At 39.5% G+C, this 24825-nt stretch overlaps 1 protein-coding gene across 5 annotated transcripts in view; it reads right to left on the bottom strand.

Annotated features, from left to right (window-relative positions):
• Window positions 1-2487: 2487 nt before the first annotated feature.
• Window positions 2488-24825, bottom strand: part of LOC120802140 (multiple C2 and transmembrane domain-containing protein 2-like) — a 37675-nt gene continuing 15337 nt past the window's right edge. For 4 of the 5 annotated variants that reach the window (XM_040149856.1, XM_040149946.1, XM_040149685.1 and 1 more), the window contains 19 exons: window positions 24466-24608; window positions 23842-23918; window positions 22211-22325; window positions 22019-22045; window positions 20356-20526; window positions 17878-18008; window positions 17289-17475; window positions 15400-15493; window positions 15195-15297; window positions 14911-15013; window positions 14620-14721; window positions 14413-14487; window positions 13054-13173; window positions 9588-9701; window positions 7686-7727; window positions 5441-5550; window positions 4990-5099; window positions 4401-4498; window positions 2488-3502 (listed from right to left, as the gene is read on the bottom strand). In XM_040149856.1, the coding sequence (XP_040005790.1) occupies window positions 3455-3502; window positions 4401-4498; window positions 4990-5099; window positions 5441-5550; window positions 7686-7727; window positions 9588-9701; window positions 13054-13173; window positions 14413-14487; window positions 14620-14721; window positions 14911-15013; window positions 15195-15297; window positions 15400-15493; window positions 17289-17475; window positions 17878-18008; window positions 20356-20526; window positions 22019-22045; window positions 22211-22325; window positions 23842-23918; window positions 24466-24608 (1970 nt within the window). In that variant the 3' untranslated portion in view covers window positions 2488-3454. The remainder of the gene's footprint in view (window positions 3503-4400; window positions 4499-4989; window positions 5100-5440; window positions 5551-7685; window positions 7728-9587; window positions 9702-13053; window positions 13174-14412; window positions 14488-14619; window positions 14722-14910; window positions 15014-15194; window positions 15298-15399; window positions 15494-17288; window positions 17476-17877; window positions 18009-20355; window positions 20527-22018; window positions 22046-22210; window positions 22326-23841; window positions 23919-24465; window positions 24609-24825) is intronic. The other variant, XM_040150032.1, reaches the window with a different exon arrangement.

Below are 24825 nucleotides of genomic sequence, written 5' to 3'. Positions count from 1 at the left end.
ATACTGATCTTTTGAAGGCAGAGTCAGCTATTTTTGGACATATGCTTATTTGCTTTCTTGTCAAGAGTTAGAGGAGAGGATAGAGGAGAGGATCACTCGCATGCCTTCTCACTAAATATGAGACGTTAGCCCGTCTTAGAATTAAGACTGGAAACAAGGGGGAAACAGCTGCTCTGACTCTGGATCTACACCTGTCTAGCAGAACCTCCAAAGCTCAGTAATTAACATGTTAGATCTAATTTGCTTAATTTGTAAAAAAAAAACAAAAAAAAACTTAACTGTAAAAATCAATCGTGGTTTGGCAAGGATTATGTACTGGTCTATTTCTTGGCTGGGCCCAGTGACTTCCTGGGGTATCTGCTCATTGCCTGGCAACCTCACAGTGACAAGAAGAATAGATCTTGCCTGTTTTTATACTCTGGTTTGCACTGTGAAAGACTTTATTAACTTTGGATAAAGCCAAGCTAGCTGCTTCCTCTCGTTTTCAGTCTTTATGCTGGGCTAAACTAGGCATCGACATTCCTGTCTAAAGCGAATCAGCAACCAAAATGTCCAACTGACTCGTAAAACTGAAAAATACCTGAGGTGGTGATTTATTTTCCTTGGAAAAAAAAAAAGAGTACTTTGGAGATAATTACTGTAGATTAGATTAATTAACCTTATATGCTTTGCTGTATTTATTTTCTTAATTGAAACATAAAAGTTCATTCAACAGTACATTCAGCTGCTCAGGTCAAACTGCTCACTCCAACCCTGCAGTCTGAAAAGCCTTCCTTTATTAAAACATAATAGCAGCTGTTAGCGAGAGGTCAACAGCAATGATGGTAATGATGCTTCTCTTTATCAGATCCATTCCATGATCATTACACATCTCTTCTGACGAGTGCTGATGTTTGGGACAAGATGTGAAGAATAAGAGTGAAGATGTATTCCTGACATTCTACAAGCAACGGAACACCTGACACGAGCTTAGCAGTGTTTTGACTGTAATCTGCTTTCAGTCTGAAGGTTAACCATATGTAGAACTCAGTTTACATAGAGTTTCAAACAAGCAGCCACAGTCTGAAGGTGAATTGTCATGGAAATCGGACAAAGTGAGCCAGAGAGCCACAACAGCCAACAGCTTCCTGCTGATCTGCAGTTTGCTAACTGGCAATGTCTTTATGTTTGGAACCAGTTAAACACAACGTTGCCTATTAGACCCCTCCATTGCACCTCCACACACAGACACACACACACACACAGAAATGGTCCATGCTGGATGAAGTTATTAGAGTTCATAAAGACATTCACACCCTCTACCGAGCTTTATATGCAGCTCCTCTCTCTGTACATACTCTCACTCACACACACACTCAGACACAGCTGAATGTTCTCAGGTTTGATATTGAGTTGTAACAAGTCTTTTGAGACCTATCAGCCGCTGTATCTGTGGCTCATCAGAATGCATGTGCCACATCACATTAGTCCCCACGTGTGAACCATGATTTTACTTGGTAATTTTGAAGCATCTCGCTGCCTATACATATTCATGCTGAGCCTATAAGTGTCAAATTGAGATGTCCTTCCAGTGTCCTTGACAGCGGGTTATTAATATTGAATACCCAAGTCAACATTATAACTAGATGAAGCAATATACAGGTCATCGTCTGCCACGTTCTCCACACCCTCTGTCCTCAAGACAATTGGACAAATGATCAAATTATTTTATATGGTGTAGCATTGTGTGGGATATTATGTGAAAACAGTTTTAAGCTGTTAAAGGATATCTAGTTTGTTTCTCTAGAGGAGTTATTTAAATCTAGTGTTCATAGACATCCATTATACTCAGAACAGTGACATCTTAAGTATCTTATCAGGTCAATCATCTATTACTTTCCTATGCAGGACATTTGTATAGCATTTGATACAAAAACCAGCCGATTCTTACTGTATTTAATGAGAGAAGTTTTCTTCTAATTTTACTCATTTCTCATTTAAGAGGCTGCTGACTGAGAGCCCACGCGCTCTGACTTAAAAGCCATAAATCCCAGGGTATTACTCTGAACGCCAACATCTAAACCATTCCAATTCTCCAATCCTTAAATTGGTGCAGCTGTTGTTGCTTGTGGCTGCTTTTAAAATCCTCCTCCTGCTCCTGAGTGCTGTGCAGCCCAGAATCGGAGCTTTGTCAGGCTGCTGTGCTTGATCGGATGCTGGCTCCAGGCATCTCGTCATAGCAGCTGAGAGGAGGTCGCAGAGGTCCTCCTGCTCGTGGCGACGCCCAAGGGCCATCAACACAGCGGGGGAGCCCTGGTGCCGGTGAGGTCTGGAACCGCCTCGCTTCGCTTTGTGAAAGCCTAATGAAGAGAGGGGGCTCGGAAACTGTGCTGTTAGACGCCTGAAAACCTGCAGCACCGGCGCACGGAGAGGATGAACACGGCGTGCGGGGGAATTCAGGGAGACACAGAAGGGCAGAGAAAAGATGCTACACTGTGGGACTCTGTGCATTTATTGCTGTTAGAAGTGAAAGACAGGAAGTCTTCATCAGTGCCTGACATTAATAAATAAAGTTAAGTGTGTACAGAGTACAGTGCATCCTCTGTGTAGGATGAAAGACAATCTACAACCAAATGCAGGCACTCACCTTTGCATGTAAAAATAGATCCATACTGTCATGTTGAAAGAAAATGGGTCCATCAGTATTGTATGCACATAGCTCTTTATCCGTTTCCAAAGGATAATGGAAGAAATACAGGAATATGATGTACAATATTTGCTACTAACTTTTGATATGTTGCTGTATGGATATACAGTATGAAAGGTTGGAAAAGCGACTGTGGCCTGAAATAATTATTAATATTTAAAACCACAAAGACCATGCACTTAAAAACAAAACTAGTTTCTAAAAAAAATGCATTATGACTCCTTTTAAAGTAGCCCATAATGAAAGTTACTTTTAAACCAGCAACAATTTAGATGAACAATCTACTTTAGACTTAGAGTCTTCATATCTGTAAATGTAAATTATGTAAAAATATACACACGCAAATGTTACACACCACACATATACATTCAGTATAATACAGACTGATTTTTCAGTTGGTTTTAGGAGGACACAACCAGGGACCAGGGAAATAATATAAAATACAGCAGCTTCTGATCTAAAAGAATAAACTGTACATACATTAACACACCTACAATCTTTGGAAATATTATTATAAATTGCTCCAGAAATGCATGGATAGACACATTCGTAAAATGTGGTAAAGTAATCTCTGCAGGGTCCTCGGTATGGACTTCTTTGGTTGAAAGGTCTTTTAGGTGCTGGTCGATATGAGCGGTGAGGAGCTGTGTATCACCACAGCAAATTAAGATTCAAACCTACCACAAACCCTGAAACCAGTAAAAAGTGAGTCCTCAAGCAGATCCAATGGGAACTCGGAAACCCACAAACAGCAGCATCAGGTCCTGTTTAAGAGATTTTCTTCTTCCTGTTGCCTCTCATCTCACTGTACTGAACCTGCAGGAAATAAGAAACTGTCGCTTTATTCGCCAAGTACCAAGGGAGTGAAGCCATTAGTCTTTCTGACACATTTTCTTCATTCATCTAATGGTGCTTTTATTGTTATTACAATTGCTGCACAAAAATATTTTTACTTAGGTAGAGTGTAGGATGATGTTGTGTACTGAGCAGAAGGACTACACTCAGATATAGACAGAACAACAGCGGCCAGTGGAGAGAGCGCAGAGTCAAACGGAGACCCAAGGGCTTTAAAGAAGGAAAGTGAGGAGACAAAAGGGGTCAACTGCTTAGAGGGAGAAGGACAGACACAGAGAAGGTCAGGAGGAGAGAAGATGGTGTGTAAAAAGAGAAAAAGGAAATAACGGAAGAATAGATGTCAGCGCAGCAGAACACAGATGAAGGAGGAGAGATTTCATTCTTTCTCATACTTTTAAGAAGAAGTGGGTGGTTTTTTGGACATGAGATAGCCATTTTGGACCATTAATGCAAAAATCCTGCAACCTTGATGATGACTTTTGTAGGAAAGGTGTTACAATTTTTAGTATCAAAGTGATATGAACTCTTCATCAGCTAAATTTACAAGCTGATTTTAGGGGAGACAGTGTGCTGGCTGATAGTTTGCTCATGCTGGGTTCAAACAGGAGACTCCAGGAGCAGCGTCTCCTGTCTCAGCCTGGGAACAGCCTGCACTGCAAAGCTGCTAAGCAGCAGACCTCCACCAGGGATGTATCATGACCAAAACACAACAGAAATTATACAGGGCTACGTAATTATACAGATGAAGCTAATTATACAGATAAGAGTGAAGAATGCCTGGGAGGTGTTGTAGTAAAATGCAAAGCTAGCGGGCTCTGGGATTTTGGGCTTCCTGGCCGGCTGATCCAGCGGGGCTTACCTTCTGCACATCTGAAGGCACCCTCGTCAGGAAATCAAGCACTTCATTGTTGTCGATGCTGTACGGGTTCCGTAATTTCTTGGTGAATTTATTGATACCTAAAACAGAAATTCACACCAACATATCATTAACAGTAGTCTCTTGTGGCTGCACTCTTTGTTTCCACACAAACAAATACCTGTGGAGGAGGCTCATGCTGTCCGAGAAATATTACTTCCAGTACTACAGTGTGTGTGTCTTCTTGTTTTACTTTCACTTTTTAGGCTGGAAGAGCAGCAACTTTATACAATCTAGTCGTCCAGCCAGTATTTTAAGTAGGCCATTTTAACAATAGGATATGCCTCAGGTCATCATTATAAGCAGCTAATGTTAAAGAAAATATAGGTAGCAAATAATCCTGTGGCCTTGTATAACAGAGCAACTGGAGTAGGAAAATGACTAAAAAATAAGGAGAGAGAGAGGAGAATTTTTCTGTCAGAGCAAATTACAGTAGTTAGCGGAAGGGGGATTTATGGGGAGATGAGCTAAAATGGAGGCAAACAGACACATAAACACCAAGCGGATACCTTAAACAATGCTTGACACTTACCCCATATTAAAACTATGTAGCGTACAGGGATGTAGTATGTGAGGATTGTTGCAATGACAAAGACCAGGGAAGCCAGGCCGGACAGGAACGGAACAGAGCAGTTGAATGTGCTGACAAATGAAGATCAGAAACATCAGTGAGTGCCTGCGGAGATTTTTTGTTCCAACCTAATTTACTGATTGCACATAAAATACAGTACTGGTAGAAGTAATAATTAAATGTAACTGAGGCCCCTCTAATGCAGACTTTTATAATATTCCACATAATTACAGGACAGAACAATTAAAATAACATGGTAAAATATTTGGTATGTAGTACAGTTCAAGAAAACTGCATTATTACAGGCCCTTTTATACTGTGATCATGAACATTTGAGACCCCTCTGGCTGAAATAAAAATAAATATGCAATAGTATAGAGAAACAAAATTCAGATGGATCTTTAATTCTCACTTTTTAATCCTCTCCCCAAAAGAAGCGATCTCGTCCAGTAGGTTTTGAAGCGTGATGATGGTTTCTTGTACCATGTGGATTTTCTCCATCAGCCCCCTCCTCTCTGAATCCTATAGCAGCAAGCGGCAAAAACAATAACCATTGCTTAGAGGATACTTGACTGATCATATTTGGTGTTTTGTCTGGTGTGTATTGGTAAGGAACGTTATTCAGGGGAAGTAGATCACCTTTAGCAGCTGAATTTGACCACAGAGAGTAAAAAAGACCAAACAGATTTATACACGGATGTGATTTAAGTAATGAATAGTAATAGTATAAATTGTACTGTGAAAGATATTATTACTGCTGCTATAATTCCTTTTGACAGCAACAGACACACAGCTTGTTAACTGAAAAAGAGAGATAATTAATTATAATAATAATTACATGCTTTGTTTTCACATGCTCTACTTTCACACAGGCAGTCAAACAATTTTGAACACACTGTATTTTATGAGTTCTACTATACACATAAGATATGATATGATAAAAAGGGAGGTAAAACTCCGATACAAGTAACAATTCAATTCGTTCCTTCGCTACATTTTGTTACATGGAGTTGCTTAACATTCATGCTCTACTGTGCTATGTGTGTGTGCTCTGATGGGACTTTGAGTTAATTATTTTACACTGCCCTTGTAATTGAGATAATGTATCTCAAGGTAATTTCTGGCTCAATAAAGATTAAATTGTAAATTTCACCTTTAATTATTTATGTTCTTAAATTGAAATGTTTTGGTATTATTTATTACACAGCCTAAGTAAAACAGGTATTTTAAAGTAAATGCAATTTGAATATCTTAAACATCTTGATTTCGTTTGGTTTGTTAAAAAAAACAAAAACAAACCAAGAGGTCCAAAATTTTGGAAAATTTGGCTATAATTTGTCAGCTCAAATACAATCTATTTGAGCTTTTACAGCTTTGTCTCGTCTCGATTGTTGAGACATTGTCAAGGCCACAGGTTTGATCCCTGCAACACTTCATGATAATGCCCGTCCAAGTGTCTCTGAGAAAGAAACCAAAACACTGAAAAAGACTCATTCAATGCCGCTCTGGATAAGAGTGTCTGCAAAATGGGAATGTAAATGCAAGATACTTTGAAAGCAAGTTTGAACATGTCTTTTTGAAGTGAAGAATGGGACTGGACTTCACATTATGAAAAAGAAGAGGTACCGTTCTCAGGCTAGTCCAGATCCCAGGAGGGAAGGACAGCTTTAACATAAACAGAGGAGACCAGATGAAGATAGCTGCCGTGAGAGCCGGGCTTCAGACAGAGACACGGCCACATGCCCACATCAAATGCAGAGGAGGGTTATAGGACTAAAGAAAGGAGTTGGGGTCTGTGGGGATGGTGGGGTGGCAGTGGTGGTTATTGGGGGAGTGTTTACTGGACATAGCCATGGTCTTTGTCACTATGTGATCTCTGTGATACATGTTTACTTCTGCTTGGAAACACTAATTGATTGCTGGCTCAGTGCCATCAATACTTTGGGGATGTGCCTGGGAAAAGAGTTGCAGTAGGGATCAAACCAGGGATCTTCCAGATGCACAGAGACTATCAGTCTGAAAAACCACATGTAAGACAGTTTAGCTTCACTTCAGTCAAAAATCCATCACTGCACTAAACCATTTCAGCCATATCGGGGTCATGTTCCCACTGGAACCAGTATGACAACCGCTTCACATCAGGCTGACGCAGGGCATTCACAACATTAACAATAAACTGCTGTCATTCTACAGGAATATTTCATTCCCTAAAAGCATTCTAACACTTTCAACACAAACTTTCTAAATGAGCTTTGGAAAAGCATGTCTAAGAGCTGTCATTAGTTCCATATTGATGGTATTATATGGTGTGTTAAGCTCAGGGACTTTCCCAAATGCAGCAGAACCTTTTCCCCCACCCCTCTATTAGCATATGATTGCGTTGTGACATGTGGAAACGGGTCGGTGAGGTCTTCATTAAGCCCAAATGTATTTTGGTAACCACAAGTTTACAAAGAAATACAGCTAGCTGTTGGCAGGAATCAAAATGCATCCGAAGATTTTGTCATGAATAAAGAGCTTAACAACATGGAACCATAGATCAGAGGCAGATACCTTTGTCAACATAAAAAAAATAAAGCTAAATTCTTTTCTATTCAGGATACAGAAATACAGTCAACAAAGAAGTGGAAGAATAAACAGCCAGCGCATGTACGCACCTTCTCATCGTCCTCATCCTCATCCCCCAAATCCATATTGTCCTGAAAGAAGAAAAAAAGAGTTGTAATGGAGAGGCGAGATTCTAGTGATTCAAAGATCTTCTACATGATAAACTTTGTCTCATTGTGACCCTGGGACTCTGTATTAACTCCAGTGGCTCAGTGGTGACCCTGAAGTCATCTGCCTGAAACACTCAGCACTACAGGACACAGCTGACTGACACAACTGGCTCTTTTTTTTTTTTTTTTTACAACAAGCCAAGGCAAATGAAGGTAACCAAACTCACACTTCTATACAAGAATATGTTAAAGCAGCTATAATCTGTATTTTTATTTTAACTGCGGATCACAGGTTTACTTGTATGTGAAAGGAGTCCCCCCCCACATGGCCAAAAAATAAGTTATTTTAGGTTTCAAACTATGTTAGTACAGTAAGAACAGAATTAAGCAAAACGTTTAAAAAAAATCTATTTTCTCATCGAGCTTCATACTATGAGTAACCTCCTTGGTTATTTCACATGAGAGATATTCTATAATTTCTTTGTTTTGCCTGGTCTGAAGCGGGTGGGACTCATAGGGAAAAATGTGATAGCTCATTTTCTGTGCACCACACAGGACTGAGCAACATTTGAATCAAAGTCTGACCCTTGTGAAGTTTCTTGCTCTGTTTCCAGCTCTGTGAATCACATCTGATCAAACTTTACCCACGCAGTCCTGGTGCAGCAGATTAGCTTGAGTGTTTGATTTAAAGTTAAAGAGATTTAGAAATCACATTTCCAGGAGCTTTAACTTAATTCTAATTTAAAAAAAAGAATTCTATCAAACTTTTATCCCATTGTCGGTCATACATTTAAAATGATGAAATGACACCGGGAGCTGTTAGTTATTTTAAAAAGATTGTTGAAATATTTCATACGGTATAGCTATACAGTAGATTAATGAATACGGTTGTAGAGCTGAAACGATTAGCAATTTAATAGTTTAGTTTGATGATAAAATAAACTGCCAATCATTTTGATAACTGATCAGTCGTTAACCTTATTTATCATTGTTTTATGCAATTGTAAATATATCTTTGTTTTTAGGACTGTTGGTCCAATTTTAAAAAAACAAACAAACAAACAAAAAAAACTATTGGAAGACATAATCTTGGGCTCTGGGAACCTGTGAGACAATTTTCACTATTTTCGACGTTTTAGTCTAAACAATTTATTAACTGTCGACAGATTAATTGATAATAACATAATCATTAGTTGCAGCCCTGCCTAGTTATAAATCAGCACATATTTCATTGATTTGACATCATAATAAAGTACGTTTTTGTCTGAACAGTACTCTGTGTATATAATTTGCTATAACCAACAGTCTGTGTTCAACTACCATTACTGTAAACAGTAAATACAGCTGCTGTTCCACACTGGGTGCAGACAGAATACTACATCATAAAAAAAAAAAAACCACTGTTAATTGTGACCTTCTCGGAGCAGAGTGCTAAAAACTTTTACTTAGTTGACCAGTCCCAACAAGAAGAGGGCAACAGACCAATTACAGTGAAGAAGAGGTAGGATTCAGGACAATAACGAGAAGTGGACTGCAAAAAGAGAAAGTAGTGTTAATAAAGGATAAGCACTGCAAATTAGCTCAGGCTATAATGATACGTTGCATTAGTCTATTCAGTGAGCTTTCTATGCTTCTGTATTAAGTTTTATTTTATTATGTGTTATGTAGAAAGGTGCAGCTGGTTGCAATGGAAACAAACTAGCTTTTAATTATGTGACCAGGATGTGGTTGACGTAGTTGTTTTTCTAGAAAATAGAGAAAGGAGTGTGAACAGGAGCCAGCAGGTCACTAGGCTGAAGGAGAAGAAGATGGATGAGGCTGACAGAGCTGCTCTGGACTCACCAGGTCTTGGCTGAGCCGGCCAGAGCGGATCTGGAGGTAGTTCCTCAAGATGAGCAAAACCAAGAAGAGGGGCAGCATGTAGAACTCCCAGTACCACACTGTCACCACGAACACCTGCAGGCAGAGGGCGGCAGAAAGCCAGATATCAGTCAGGTCAGACACAAGGGGGGTGGGAGGACAAAACAAACCGCTCTTCATTAAGTCACATTCAAAGGCAATTTCAACAGTTCCTAAATCCCTGCTGGCTAAAGGTTGATCCAGTCCACTATTGATTACATAAGCACTGATCAAGCTGATGAGGGCTACCATGCCACTATCAAAGCCTAGCTTCAACCGTGCAATTATTCTGCATATGCTGTGCAGCACGGCCACTCTGCTCAGCGGGACTGACTCTCCCTCCAGTCCCTGCGTACGCACTGACATTAACCACGGAAGTCTAATTGCTCTGCCTCTCTCTACATGTGAACATTGAAGCTGACCGCATGATTCACTGCAGCCACGGGGGGCCTGTGTGTGAATTTGTCATTGACATCCGTAATGGCACTTGTGATGCACGTTCCACCTGTGTGTGTGGCTCAGGTAAAATGTATTAAGAGAATTGAGAAATATGGCTTGTGATATCTCGATTGCGCAGCTAAATGGAACTATAAAGTAATCCTGTCAGAGAGGCACCGCCGGCCAAAATGGCAGCGAGCCAAAAAGGCGTGGGGAACGTTTTACAGATTTTTTTTAAATGCTAATAAAAATAGAAGTGAACATCTGGTAAAGACATCACTCTCCTCTGAGGCACCAACTGACATAAAAGATGGCAGAGCCCCCTCCTTCCCGCCTCCACCACCGCTACCACCATCAGCTTTAATGTGCAAAAAGCCAAGCACGCTCTTGTCTGCCTTATCACAAGCCAAAACAGGGCCTGGGAGAGGAGATGAAACCAGTTCCTCTCTGAAAGGGTTATGTTTTATTAGTGAGGACTTTGTAATGAGTAGGAGAGCTGGGACAAGGGGAATGCCAAGTCACGCTTTGGTGGAAATGTATACTCAGCCCATAAAGATTGTGATAACTGCAGCCCATTTCAGCTTGAGAGGCATTACACTGTCTTAGACAGCAAAAAGGGATCTGGAAATACAATCCAGATCAGAGGAGATAAAAAATATGAAAGGCTACCTAATGTTGGGAGAGCTACTGAACTGGAGGGTAGCACATTTTCAGGATGCAGCAGGATTTCTACGCTAATGCTTTGGGGAAGGGTTTGCGTGGCACAGAGGTAACTCAAGAGCACAGAAATCACTGACATCAGTGAAACTATTCACTGATTTAAAGCCAGAACAAGTAACCTTTGCTGAACAGCAACAAGTACCAATTATGGGACTATGCTAAGTGGTAAAAACGTAGTGTAACAGTAGGACAAGTGGATAAGATTCATAAAGTCAGTGAACTGCACTATCTAGCCCTAGTCTGCAAAAATGAGCTAGTATTAGATGCCATAAGCTAACGGTCATATAGTAAGGATGTAGCAGCAAAACATTTTTTCTGAAAGTTAAACAGCACTCATACAATTTAAGATTTACACTGTTACTACCTACCCCAGTAGGTTGCACACAGTAGACTCTGTTTAAAAGATTGATGGAAATGAAGGGGGTGATGAGGGTACACTGGTTGATGCACTGTTGACATCAATTTTGGTTGATGAGGACTGTTACATGGCTAACATCACAAGTGAGCAATTTGTATGCCATCCAGACTTTATATTTTAGAAGGCGTTGACTGGTTGGCAATAATGATTGGATGCCAAAATGATGCCCAAGACCTGGAAAACGCTTGAAGAGCCTCCTTTTCGGGACTAGGTGACAGACAAGTTGCTGCATTTGAAAGAAGGTCACATACAATATGTAAGAAGACAGATAAATATTTCCTCAAGTAGGGCATAGTAAGATGATGAGGTGGACGCTCATTGATGACACCATGTGGGAGTTATGCTTTTGTTCTTTCTCTCAGAATTGTTGTGGTGCCTTTTTTGCCTTGCTTCTAACAAAGCCACTTTGTATTTTGGGTGACTCCTCTTGTTTCTGTGTTTGGTTAGAGTGAGAATGGGAAGTGCTATTTGGAAATAGGCTGCGTCTTTATTTTCTGGTTGACAGAACTGATGTTATACGAAGGTCTAACAATCGGCAGATGTTGCAGGCAGTTTGTCACTGTATCCTGTCACACAGAGTGAAGCTTTGATTCATTGCTCTTATGTGGCGCTATTAAGCAGGCATTTATTTCTTCTCACTGAGGCTTGAAAAGGCAGGGAGCGTTAGTGTGAAAACATGAGTACAGATGGCACTGTCTTCCAAACACCGAGATGCAGTGGGAGGATGTGTGTGTGCGCGCTGTGTGCTTGTTCATGCTTGTATGATTTCTACTTCAGTGTGTGTGTCTGAGCTGTCAGCTGAAACAATATCATCCCTAAAAATTAACACTATTTATAAAAGAGAGGGGACTGGGTATTCTTCAGAATTACATGATGTAAGAATCTTTTGCCATCAAAAAGTAGTGCTCCATTTTGAGTACCTGCACATTGACTGTGGTTTAAATATTTAAATTGCAAGCAGATCCTGGTTAATGTACACTGACCCCCATCCCCATCCTTGACCACACAGTTTCTAGAAGACCAAGTAATCCTAAATTATAAATCTAAACGCATGACAAACAGCTAAAACACAGAAAATGGCTTTGTTCATTTAACAGATCTGTGCTGCAGCTTGCATTTTTTAAACTGAAAAAACTGCACTATTGGCTGGCATACAGTATCTCTTCACCAGTCTCATCAGAAAGTCCTCAGATGCTGAGAAAAGCTTTAGTGCCATCTACAGGACATCAGCTGTTAAAACAAAAAGAACTCTGCATGACCTTGATTGCCAGCATTTTTAATGCACAACTTGCTGTATGCCATTTTGATGAAGCTTGATTCAGGAGAGAATAATGTCAAAAAGATCAGCACCCACTTCACTTTGCACTTTAAACACAAGGGTTGAAAGGTGACTCCTGTGTTTCTGTCGTCACACTTGCTTAACACTTGTATTGAACAATGGAGAATCAGTCTTATCTCTGAAGAGCCTTTTAATTGGACTTCTCTCGGCATAATGGGGTCTAAATCAAACCAAGCATAGATTGGACAGAGGGTTAATGAGTTGTCAGGGAAGTAGAACAAAAATAGACTCTATCTCGACTCCACTGGGACTCTACTCTCTACAGCTGAGGCTTAACTCTGCATCCACGACACAGAGAACACTGAAAGCGTCCACTCCAACACAGAGCCCTGGCCAAACCTGCGTTTCTGCTGAGCCCAACACCGCATTGATTAAGATATTCACTGGGAGAGTTCAAGTAGGGGTTGGCCAGACTGCAGTTGTCTTCCGCAGCCTTAGAGGGAAAACAGAGGGAAATGTAGACAGTATGTTGATAAGCAGTTAAAGTACTTCACCAGGAAGGCTAGCAGGCTCCTCTGAACACTCTCCCACTGGAAGCAGCTTTTGATGTACTGCAGAGTGGACATGATCGCCCTGTAAAGTGTCTGAACACGCAGCACGTTCCTGGCCAGAGCCTGAAAGATACAGATTATAAACATGCAAAACAGATACATATTACAATAGTTATGTTTAAAATATGGATAATAATACACTTAATGACGTTTACATCATGCCAAACAGGAAACATCCGGTCAGCTAGTGAAACAGTGAGAATAGCTGGTATGTTTTGGCATGAGCCATTGTTGGCAAGGGGCAAAATATGTCAGTCATATGACCCGATTTTGTCAACCAAGACTTTCAACATTTAAACAAACTCAAAACCTGCATGTTACAGTCTGAGTCCTCAATGTGTAAGCCAATTTAGACGTTAGTGAGCAATGTATTGTCTCACAACAATGAGTCTTTGTGCAAAGTACAGACAGTCAGGCACCCTGTGTCGCACCCTGTCTTATACCCTGTATATCAAACTAATGTTGCAGCGCAGTGGACAAGAACTCAGTCACAGTTGGGGTCAATTAAAGCTCAATTCAACTAATTCAGGCCAAGGAAAGTCTTGCTTCTGGAGTTTTTGTTGTTTTTAGAGAAAATTAAGGTGAAAGGTATTCATGTTAGCGCTGACTGCTAAAAAATATGGTGACAGTTTTACAACTTTTTGTCTACCTCTCTCTGTCTCTAAGCTCTTTTAAAAACAAATTTAATTATTCAAGCATTACACAAATCTTGTCAGAGTGCAGTGACCTCTGACCCCTCACCTCCTTACAACTGGTTCCTTCTGATGTTTAATGTTATGGAGTCTAGGGCTGCAGTTAACTCTTATCTTCATTATTGAGTAATCTGCCAGATACTTTCTTGATCAATTAATTGTTTGGTCTATAAAAAGGTAAAAAAATGTGAAAAACGATTTTTCAAAACCATAATTTCCTAAAATCCAACCTGAAATCCTCAGATCGTTTGTTTTGTCCAAACAGTTAAAAATTCAAACATTTTCAGTTTACTATCAAATATGATAAAGAAATCTTAACAACTGCAAAGCTGAAACAAGAGAATTTTTGGCATTTTCCTTTGAAAAATGACTAAAAAAATTAATAAAATATCAAAATACTTGCTGATTAAGTTTCAGTCAATCTAATCTAAACTCTAATTAAGTTAAATGAGATTTACCAATCACCCAACTGTATGCTGCTCTGGCTAATCAAACTAAATGAAGGACAAAAATTACATGTCTGTAGTTTGTGTTACAAAGTCAATTTTAATTTTTTTGTCTGCATGCAAACTGATTCCTCAACCCTAAATTTATGACAACTCGGACTTACCTTTTTGGAAAATTTGGGATTATCCTCCATGAATCTTCTCTCTCTGGGTTGGAAGGTTCTTATACTTGCTCTGACCTGATTAAAAAAAACAACAACAAAAAAACAAAAACAAAAACATAATGAAGCAATGAGAAGCAGACAGAGCCAGGTACATATTTCATATCCATCATGCTCCATGTCCCCATTGCAGGGTGAACTTTTACTTACAGGGTTAAAAATAACCTCCAGCTCCAGAGTGATGCTCCCCTTCGACAGTACACCTAAGTCCTCTTTCTTCAGCGGGAAGGTGATCTGTTGTCCCCTGCGGATCTGCAGGACAGAAAGGGCATCAGGTGCTGAACTCAGCAATGAACCTGACCATCAGTCATGCTGGATTACATCTTAGCAAGTCTTCAACCCACTGGAGTGTTATTGCCCTCTTCACTTTAATTTAGACACAGAGTGTAAATAGATTAGTCTATTGTCTGCATGACAGACTCTTAGTGAGGTAGTGTGTACCGAGAGCAGGGGAATTGCAACTTTTCCCAGGAAGTCTGGCGCCTTGTCTCCATCCTCATCAAAGATAGTCACCACCAGAACATCATGAATGTCTTTGACAGGGCTGCAGAGACAAGCAAGGAGGTCAGGTACTCTTTACAAACCAGCACACAATAGAATCAATCCCAATTTTTGAATTTGTAGTAATACAGCAGGTACAACATAAAGCCCACATGTGGTTCAGACTGCAAACATCATGTATTATTAATGATAAAGTGTGGTTGGAAAGAGAAAGCCGAACTGACAATGTGAAGACTTTATTCCACTCTGGGTTGAGGCTCTTATAGACGGTGTGGGTCTGAAGTCTGTCATTCCTCAGTTCCAACACACAGAAAGGGTCACTCTTGCCTACATGACACGACAAACAACAATTTAACGCTTCGCTCCTGCCCTCCATTTGACTGTAACAACAGAACAAAGAAAGAACTTAAATACAAATTTGTGACATACCGTTTAAATCAGCAGCCAGCAGATCTGCAGCCTTGATAACTTTGACTTGAAGGAAACCAATATCATGGAGGTTTTTCAGGGACCTTTTCAAGCTCTGTGTAGACAGTAAGCAGACAAGAGCCATTATAGTTTGGAAACATTTAGATTAGAAAAAAATTCAGAGAGCACATCTCCTCCGAGATTGCAATCATCTACGGCATATCTGTTGTTATATTTTAATAAAATCATTTTTAAAAATCTGGATCTGCAACAAAATGTATACATAGCGAGAGACTATCATAGGATGTATGTGCCAGATTTTCTTTTCATTCCAACGCAGTAGTGAGAAAATAGTAAAAGTGTTCAAACATGTTCTATGTTCAATTGTTAAGAACTCTTTGAAAGAAAACTCTTGAATTCACACCTGGATTTAATATCTCCATCAAAAGCTAAATACCTGTTCCCAGGCCCCAGCTTTCTGTTCAATTTAACAGAAATGTATTATCAGATTCACATGTCTGTATTGTCTATAAATGTCTACAAACTAGTGAGGTCACCAAAATCTATTTGCACATTATATACAGCATATATAGATATAGTTTTATCTGTCTATGCAAATTTAGGCCGAGCACTGTGTTTCCTTTGACAATAGAAATACGTTACAATAAATGTTGAAAGGGTGTTTAAATAAGTATTTGTGGGAAGCTTTGACATCTAGTTTTGGAGAGACCGGCACTAAAAAGCAAAAAAAAAAAAGCTACAGTATGTTGCTTGGTAGTCCTTAGGCTTGCTGAAGACCTGAAAGGAATCAGGTGAATTAGCTCATGTGCTCCAAACAGCCAGGGCTTTTAATTGCACTGATAAACTAAAATCTAACTTCTTTTAATTAATACAAATAAACACTCACCATGATGGATTACCCATCTTAAGCAAGTCTCAAGTCACTGCAAGTTTATTTGTAAAATTCTCTGGCATGAACTGAAACCAGTGGCTGCAACAAAGGGGTAACAGGATATAACAGCTACAAAAATATGTTATGCTTTGGAAATTGGTTGGTAGCAATGTAAAGTATGCATGATTTTTATTTAATGGAATAAACCATAAAAAATAAATAAATAAATTAAAAAAACGTGGGACGATAAATGGAGCTTTTGGTAACAATGTTTAAGGCATCTGATAGCCTGGTGCAGTCGTATTTTTTTCAACTTTACCATTACCATCACACTTTACCAGGGGGGATTTTTGAATATCTCTTTTTCTCATAGTGCACACTTTCTCAGGGAAACCTCAATTGCAATCTTGGCCTCTCTTGTCTTTGCTAGAGCCATGACACCCGGCGGTATCTTTACGAAACATTTTAATATTCTGAACTCGCTAAACAAGTGCCTAGCTGCTGTTAAAAACGGGACATGAAAAAAACCATGTCTTTAGCTCAACACTGCTAGAGCAGAAATCCCTGTCACAGGCTCTCAGCACTTTGACAGACACATACTGCCATCTCTTGGCCCTTCAACAAAGAACACAGAAAGTGCTCTCTTCAAACTGACTCAAAATGTGAACCCATAATTGCCAATATTCATGTCATAGACACTGAGATTATCATACATGGATGCATGGAAAAAAATGCGGACTGACAGCAGATTCATCAGAGCTCAGTTTACCTCTGTCACTAAAGAATAAAGTGGTGGTGAATAACACCACGACTAATGAGTGTTTTGTTGTTGCCTTTTGTAAATACAGTGGATGGGGGAAAAAAAAAATGGATCTGGATTTTACTAGGTATCATGGGGCTGATATCAATCAAATGTCAGAAATCTCACATATACTGACACTTCTACTGTGACATACAGGGAGTGAAGTGATGCAGCTACATAGTACAAATAAAAGATACACAGTACAGAGAAACTGACATAGTTGTCCAGCTGGTTCTGTCGTTCTTGAGGTTCATCAAGAGGTGCAGCACAGAGGTCAGCGATGGAGACGCCACTGCACGTGTTCAGTGTGAGGAGGAAAACTAGACGTCCTCTCCCCTGTTCCAGGGTGTGTGTGAACAGCTGCCTCTGGTTCAAAGGGACTTTGGTTAGGTCCACTTCACACCTGTACACACAAACACACAGAACAGCCCACAGGAACTTGTACATAAAACATTCAGTACATACGTCTACACGGGCATAAATGCACATATACACATGTGCACACAACCAAGCACATTCAAAATGTTGTGTTAAATTATAGCAACTGCTCTGGAAATGCTGCCAATCTCTTAATTGTCTAACAAGATCAGCTTCTAAAAGAAGTGAACCGCAGGTCATGCATTAACAATGTCGTGCCTCAGTTTATATTTATAACACATACATAGTTGTTCACGAGGTTCAGGCATTTCATGGCATGGTGAGTACAGACCAGAATCTTGTGTAAACTGAGCTTGTGACATGTAGTCTGTGAAGTACATAATGAACATAAAAACACACAGGTTCAGAGAGCTGAATAGAAACTCACGTTCCCAAGCACTCTTCAGTCCTTCGTCCTTCCTTGGACCAGAGCTCCACCTCCAGGATTTCTGGACTGTCCAAGAACCGATTAAAGGTGAATCTTTCTCTCCACTGAGGATTGGCCACTTTGCAATGATTCTGAATCAGAAAGAACATGAAAAATCAAAAAATATTTCACATTTATGTGTGAATACAGTGAACAAGGACAGTAGCCATTTGAATTAAGCTAACAGAGCCAGACAATGTTGCTACCCTAATTTCTTTAATAATGTTATAACAGTAATTGACTTTTTCCTCATGTTATAAAAGTCTATTTATAATCAGTCAATTTCACAAAACACGGACTTTTATGACAAGTTTGTAGTTATCCAGTATTTTCACAGCTAAAATTTAAAAAATTAACTAGTTGAAGTATGTCCAGATTTTCAACTACGCTGGTAAATTTGATTTTCAAAAAAGACTAGTGTGTGAATGTTTTGTTGTTTAGCAGCATTAGAAATTCCCATTGCATGTTAAAGTGGATAAAAGATTAGTCACTTTGAACCTGCATATAAGGAAAGAAAAAGAAAAGGAGAAATACTGCTCATTAGCATCCAGTTTGTGTCTGTGATGGATGATGTTGCAGAATAGCAAGATAATCATCAATGACAATAACTACAGAAAGCAAGCATCACTGCCTGACATCATCCAGCTACCTGGAAGAGCAGCAATGAGAGCTTGGGCGTTTTGTGTTACACACTAAAAATCCACTCTCTCTCTCTCCTCGGCTCTATTGCATTTCTTTTCCCAGGACTTCCCTTTTACATCATTTTACAAAAGCAACAGTAAATCTGCTCAGCATCAGATCAGAGATAGAGAAACACTCTCTCCATATCTGGGTAATTCTACCATCATGACTTGGCAGATCCAAGTCTGTTAGTAGTGTAATGGCATTAACCGTAAAACGCTGAGTTATGGCCTTTTGCTGGAAATACATTTTAATCCAACCAAAGATCGAGGATAGTTTTAACTTACACAGCAGCTAAAATTTACCTTTCTATGATTCAAAAAAAACTTAAACTAACCCTATGGTATCTGTCAGGAAAGAACTGGTGGGGGTAACATCCACTTTGAGTTGAAGTCAAACGGGGGCTGCAGCAATTTTCAGTGGTTTTGCACTTCTATGAAAATGGGGGAGACTTGTGAGAGACAGATTTTAAAATGGAATGGTCAAAATCAGTTCCAAGATATCTTGACTCTAAAGTCCCTATGGATCAAGCTCCAAAAAAAAATCCTACACTTGCCATGACACACCTTGATAGCATCTTTCATTAGATGCTCACTGCTTGCAAATGGCTATCTTTCTAGCGTCATTCAATGCAATGCAGGCTTTCCATTAAAGGAGCTATACTATATGTAAGTTGTTGCTATCAATACATGCTGTTTTCCAATTTACCAGTCAATTAGAAACATTGCGAGTTCAGCATCAAATTTCATTCTCCAGTGGTGGAAAGCAACACCAACGTTAACTCTTGTTCTGCTTCTATTTCTATCATTTCTGTTCTTCTACTGAAGATAACATGCTAACCAGCTAGCCCCGTCCCGTCCCGTCTCGTAATACCACTTTGTGACAGTGAGTAACGGTAGCGTCCAGTGGGCCCTCAGTCCAACATGAGAGGATGAAGACGTAGCACTGCCCAGAGGGTGTATTCTAACTTCTTGTTTTGTAAATGCAATGATGGCTGAAGCTCTTGGTAAGTAAACAGCTGTTAATGCTAACGCTGGCTATGTAGCGATAGCAAAAACTTACATATAGCACCTTTAAAAAGGTTTTTAGTCACCAAGCCAAAGCCAAGATAAAACTGATGTCATCAGGGTATTTTCTCAAACTTGATAAAGCTCCTCCATTGCCAGGCAGAATACATGAAACAACTTATTTTCATATGCTGAGTAGTAACCCCACATAGTAAACTGATCTTCACGTGTAAAATCACTGGATAACTCCTTTATTATCATCATCATCATCATTATCATCATTATCATGATAGATAGTAACAGTACCTTTTTTAGTCATAATTATTTCATAGGCTTTGTGTGTCTACTTTAGGTGAGGTTCTCTCTTATCCTGAGTGTTACAACATTATTTGTCCAATAACTAAAAATTATGTGCAAATTAATAACTGACTGTGAGAATTAAAGCATAAATCACAGTCAATATAAAAGAAAGTTTGAGGAAACAGTAGAATTGAATGGGTACAGGAAAAGGAAATGGCATATGACAAGAAAACAATAGGGAAGGATAATAAGGGTTTTTGAAAGGGGGGTTTAAGTAGTAAAGAAAAGTGTTCAGAATAGGAGGAGAAAGGGAAAGGAGCAGAGGAAGGGGAGTGTGAGAAGAAGAAAGGGGTAGAAAAAGGAAAGATGAGGGGGCTTAGGAATAACAAGGACAATTCAAGAGGAGGAGGGGGTTGGAGGAGATGAAAAGCATTAGTCCTTCATCCAGTACCTTGCTTTTGTATCTCTGCTCTCCCACACTGAATCGAACAAAGAGCTGACCTCCCTGAGTGTCCAGCGGCAGCTCCTGACCCTCAACCAGAGTCACTGACACAACAGAAGTCCACAACTGACTCTTCTTCAGTGTTTCTGACAGACGAAAGCTCTGAAGGGAAGCTCCTGACTGCAGGAGAGGAGAGGAATAAGAGAAAAGAGAGCAGAGGAAAGAAGGAAAGGAGGAGAAAAATGACAAAATTCAAAAGACAAATAGAAAAAAGGAATCTAATTCCTTTCACTTTTTACCCAAATTATATTTTTACTATTTAACCGACAGAAGAGAAAGAAACTGATACACAACTACCTTCACTATTATAAGGCATAAATTAGATGGATACATGCTCCAGATCAATGCTTTGGACATCACAAGCAGCACCATACAAAGGTGGCCATTTATCAGTCCAAAGCACTCAGACAGACAGCTCAAGGAGAAAGCATTATCTCTTTTGTCCTGTGAAAATTAATTGAGCCTTCATTTCACTGTGAGATTAGGTAAAGGTAGCTACAGTGCAGAGCAGCATCTCTCTCATCCATATATAGTAGGAAGCCAAGCCATATTCTAAGATAATTAGCAGAGCTTACAAGAAGAGACAGCACTGTAGAGAGATAAATTTAACCTAGATTTAATTAACACAGATCAAGCTGACGCTGCTGTCTTGTCTGACTCTGTTCTGCCTCATGCATAAGCAGAAAGTAATGTCTCAATTGAGAAGCTGCACTGGATGTGCTTGGCAGAGTACAATAAGTATCTGAAGTAGCAGTGGAAACATGCAAAGTCAACACTTTATTAGGTACACCTGTTTGGTAATGAAAACAACTTCCAAATACAGAATTACGTGGCCGCAACTAAATCTTTAAACATGCTGACACGGTCAACAGTTTCTTGGCTGAATGAGCAAAGATGCTCGAAGTGTTGGTTGTGGTGGTCTCAGAAAGAACTGCCATTCTCAGACCAATAGATTCATGCACTGCAGAGGATGGCGTGCACAGAGAATGATATAATAAGCAAAAAAGCATGCAAAGTAACCACCTAATCAGCCAAAAGTGAGAGCACAATGACTAATCTACGGGATAAGGCCAGCCTTTTGATTTATTTTATATTATATTATATCATATGTGTCTCTCTCTCTATAGCTCTCTCTATATAGAGCAAACTTTCTGACCATTCTGTACTTGCGCTCCTCTTACACTATGTTTTAACTTTTACCACTACTACTACGAAAAAAAGATACTTTTTACCAATAGATACATATTCTCTCTTTAAAAGATTAAATCATTTCCTACAAAGTATTTGAGGCAGCAGGTTGGTGTATGTGGGATCAATTAAAAATAAACTACAGTGCCTAAAACACTACAGTGTCTGAAAAAAATATTGGTCAACTACGAGACACCAGGTCAGTTGCCGTGTACCCTTTGGAATCAATTTGATTAGCCTGAGCTGTATCAGAAGGACACCAAACACCAAACACAATGGTGGAAGTGGAAACTCTGTATTTGTCTTTTGACCTTTCATTATAGCTTTTTAACCTTGATGCAGTGAAGTCTCTTCTACATTTTGGAATGCTAACCAAAGTAAATGTTACTTAATGTCTGTCCAGTCTTTTCCCTCCATGCCTTACCCTAATACTTCGTTTACGTGGCCATCGCTGTCAACAGGAGCATGCATGTTAGGTGCAAAACAAAAACAGCTTGGTTAGTAGCATATAGACACAAAAATTGGGTAAAAAACATAAAAATAATAAATATGATGCACAAAACTGCACTATCCCTGTTGCTAGAAAACAGTAAATATACATGGGAGCTTGCCATACTTGGCCTTTTTTGCTGTCTCCACCTCTGAGTGACAGACTCATGTCCACCAGCACGATGCCCATGTCCTCCTCCAGGCTGTTTGGGTCATCCAAGGGCAAAGTCAGCTCGTTGACTCTGGGGGGGAAAGAAAAAAGCAAATTTCAGCTTCAATTTAAGTTAAAACAGATCTAGATTAGAGAGGGGCAGAACAGAGAGAGGAAGATTAACCAGCAGTCTTCTACTACTGGGCACTGGTGCAGATGTGGGTTATGTGGTTAAAATGGGTTGTGGAAGCAGGAACATTATTTATAAAAATATGCACTGAGTTACCAGATTATTATTAAAGTACACCTCTACGGTCTAATATAATCCAATACAACAGCCCTGCAGTAAATGGTACTTTTATACCATGTTCAGTTTTGCTACCGCAGGTTCAGAGACGTGGCTGTAGTTAGTCATGTTGTTGTATTAGCTTGCAATAGATAAGTGGCCAGATTTACCTCTACGACACAGTGTCAAAAGAAATGCACAAAAAAAGATTCACAAAGATAGCATTTATTGCAGGGCTTCTGTATTAGACTGAATGTGTATGCAGAGGTGGATTGTGCAAGAATGGGCTGGTTAAGAATTGAGCTGGACTTTTGGTGGGATATGAAAAGGTGGCACATAATGTATTGTATTGCACTATGTTGGTTTTTATTATAACTAGGGCCCTAATACAGACCCTAACAATTTATGCCATACTGACTGTTAGCACATACTATACAGTATATGCTTGAAGTAGAGACAATACTCATCAATAGTAAGCACGACTGATATTTTAGCACACTACAGTGGTTCCTAACCTGAGGGTCCGGTTGAAAGATACATCTTAGGGGTCTTGAGATGATTAGCAGGAGAGCAAACCAAAAAACACATTTCTACTGCACAAAAATTTTACATCTTTAGGGCCAAATAAAAGAATTTGCATCTTCAATTGAAATGTCCACCGTGCACAGACATAATGCAATCTCTCACAAGGGTTCGGCAACTACAGAAAGAGGGCGTTTTCAGTGGTAACAAGCTAAAAGGTTTGGGAACCACTGATTTAGTACATAATGGTTAAACTGTGAAACTGGAACTTCAGTGTTCATATTTAAGGGACAACCATTCCACTTACACTCCATATTCCTAATACTCTAAACGAATAGCTACAGTTGAGCTTGACCAGGTTGGTATATTGGCCAGTAATAGCTGATTTTATTGCTATTAGCATAAATGTCAGCCAATAAGTAACAAGAGACTGCAGTACAGAGATGTCAAAGGATGTGTTTGAGGTCATTTTGAAAGGTGTCTACATTACATTGTTTGTCCACCAGAGGGCACTGGCAAGTTTATTTCAACTGCATAGTGTCCCCCTCAGTATATACCATGGTCACGGTTCTTAAAAAAACATTTAAGGGATCGTTATCAAAAAAGTTTGTTATGAGAAAACATCACTGTTTGCAAATATATTTTCATCAGATTTTTTTTTTTTTAACTCAAGTATTTGTATCAGTATTGACCTCAAATATTCAGTATCAGTTTATAAGCTTACACATACAACATTTATAGTGCACACTCAAGCTGCTTCACTCGGAGTTAACCACCACACTCTCAATGAGGTACTCACTTGTCAATCACCAGATCACTAAGGATGACACTGGCAGAGCCCATAAAGTCATCACTTGTCAGGTCACGGTCATATACCTGTGTCACGTCAAACAACAGGAGAAGGCTGATACAGAGAGCATCATGGAGACAGTTATTGTAATAGTGAGTGGCTGACTGTACTACTGTCTGTGGAACCTCATGCACCCCGATGAGAGTTGTTTTATGTCTGTCAGTGATGGGCAGAAACTGACCAGGCATGGGCTTTTATAACATTACAACAAAAAATGTCAGTGAAAATATGATTCGCTGAAAGGAAATGCTGCAAAGTAGAAGACATACACTAACATGCTCTAAGGTTTCAGCTTCAGGTGTGGGCAGGTGAAACTACAGTAGGGGTTAAGTGCTGTGGTGGCAAAATCCTTGCTAACAAAATTGATAAATAAAAAATTTAATTCATGTTTTGATTTATCCCATATAGCTGAAAAATCCCTAAACTAATTCTGCTGTGGGAAAACACTAAAATGCAAAAAGGATGTGAACACCTGATAAATCAAACACAAGTAAAAACCTTTGCAGGGCTTTTCATATGTTGTTCTTTGACAAGTTAATGCATTTAACTCATGAAGAGTGACACAGAAGTTACCTTGATGTACAGCTTCTGATTGAGATTCTTCACAGGTAGAGAGAAAGTCTCATTCCATGTGGGGTTGAGGTTTTTAGAAACCACTTTGCTTTTGTAGAACGTTTTCCCATCTAATTTGAATTTCACGTAAGGGTCGCTGGTACCTGAAAATGACATACAACATAAAACAATGAGGTTTTGATTATTTACTGATAATTCTTGCTGATGTTCGTTATAATGATCAGACTAGTACCACTGGCATTTCACTGGGACACGTAATTGTTGATGGAGATAGTTAATGTTTATTCTGCAGTTGCAAAAACTAACAGGCCACACTGCAGCTGTTGATTTAGCCTGAAAATGAGCCCAAAAGATTTTATA

This window comes from Xiphias gladius, chromosome 1, assembly GCF_016859285.1.
Source record: "Xiphias gladius isolate SHS-SW01 ecotype Sanya breed wild chromosome 1, ASM1685928v1, whole genome shotgun sequence".
Lineage (NCBI taxonomy): Eukaryota > Metazoa > Chordata > Actinopteri > Istiophoriformes > Xiphiidae > Xiphias > Xiphias gladius.
This window is presented reverse-complemented; position numbering and strand designations above follow the sequence as displayed.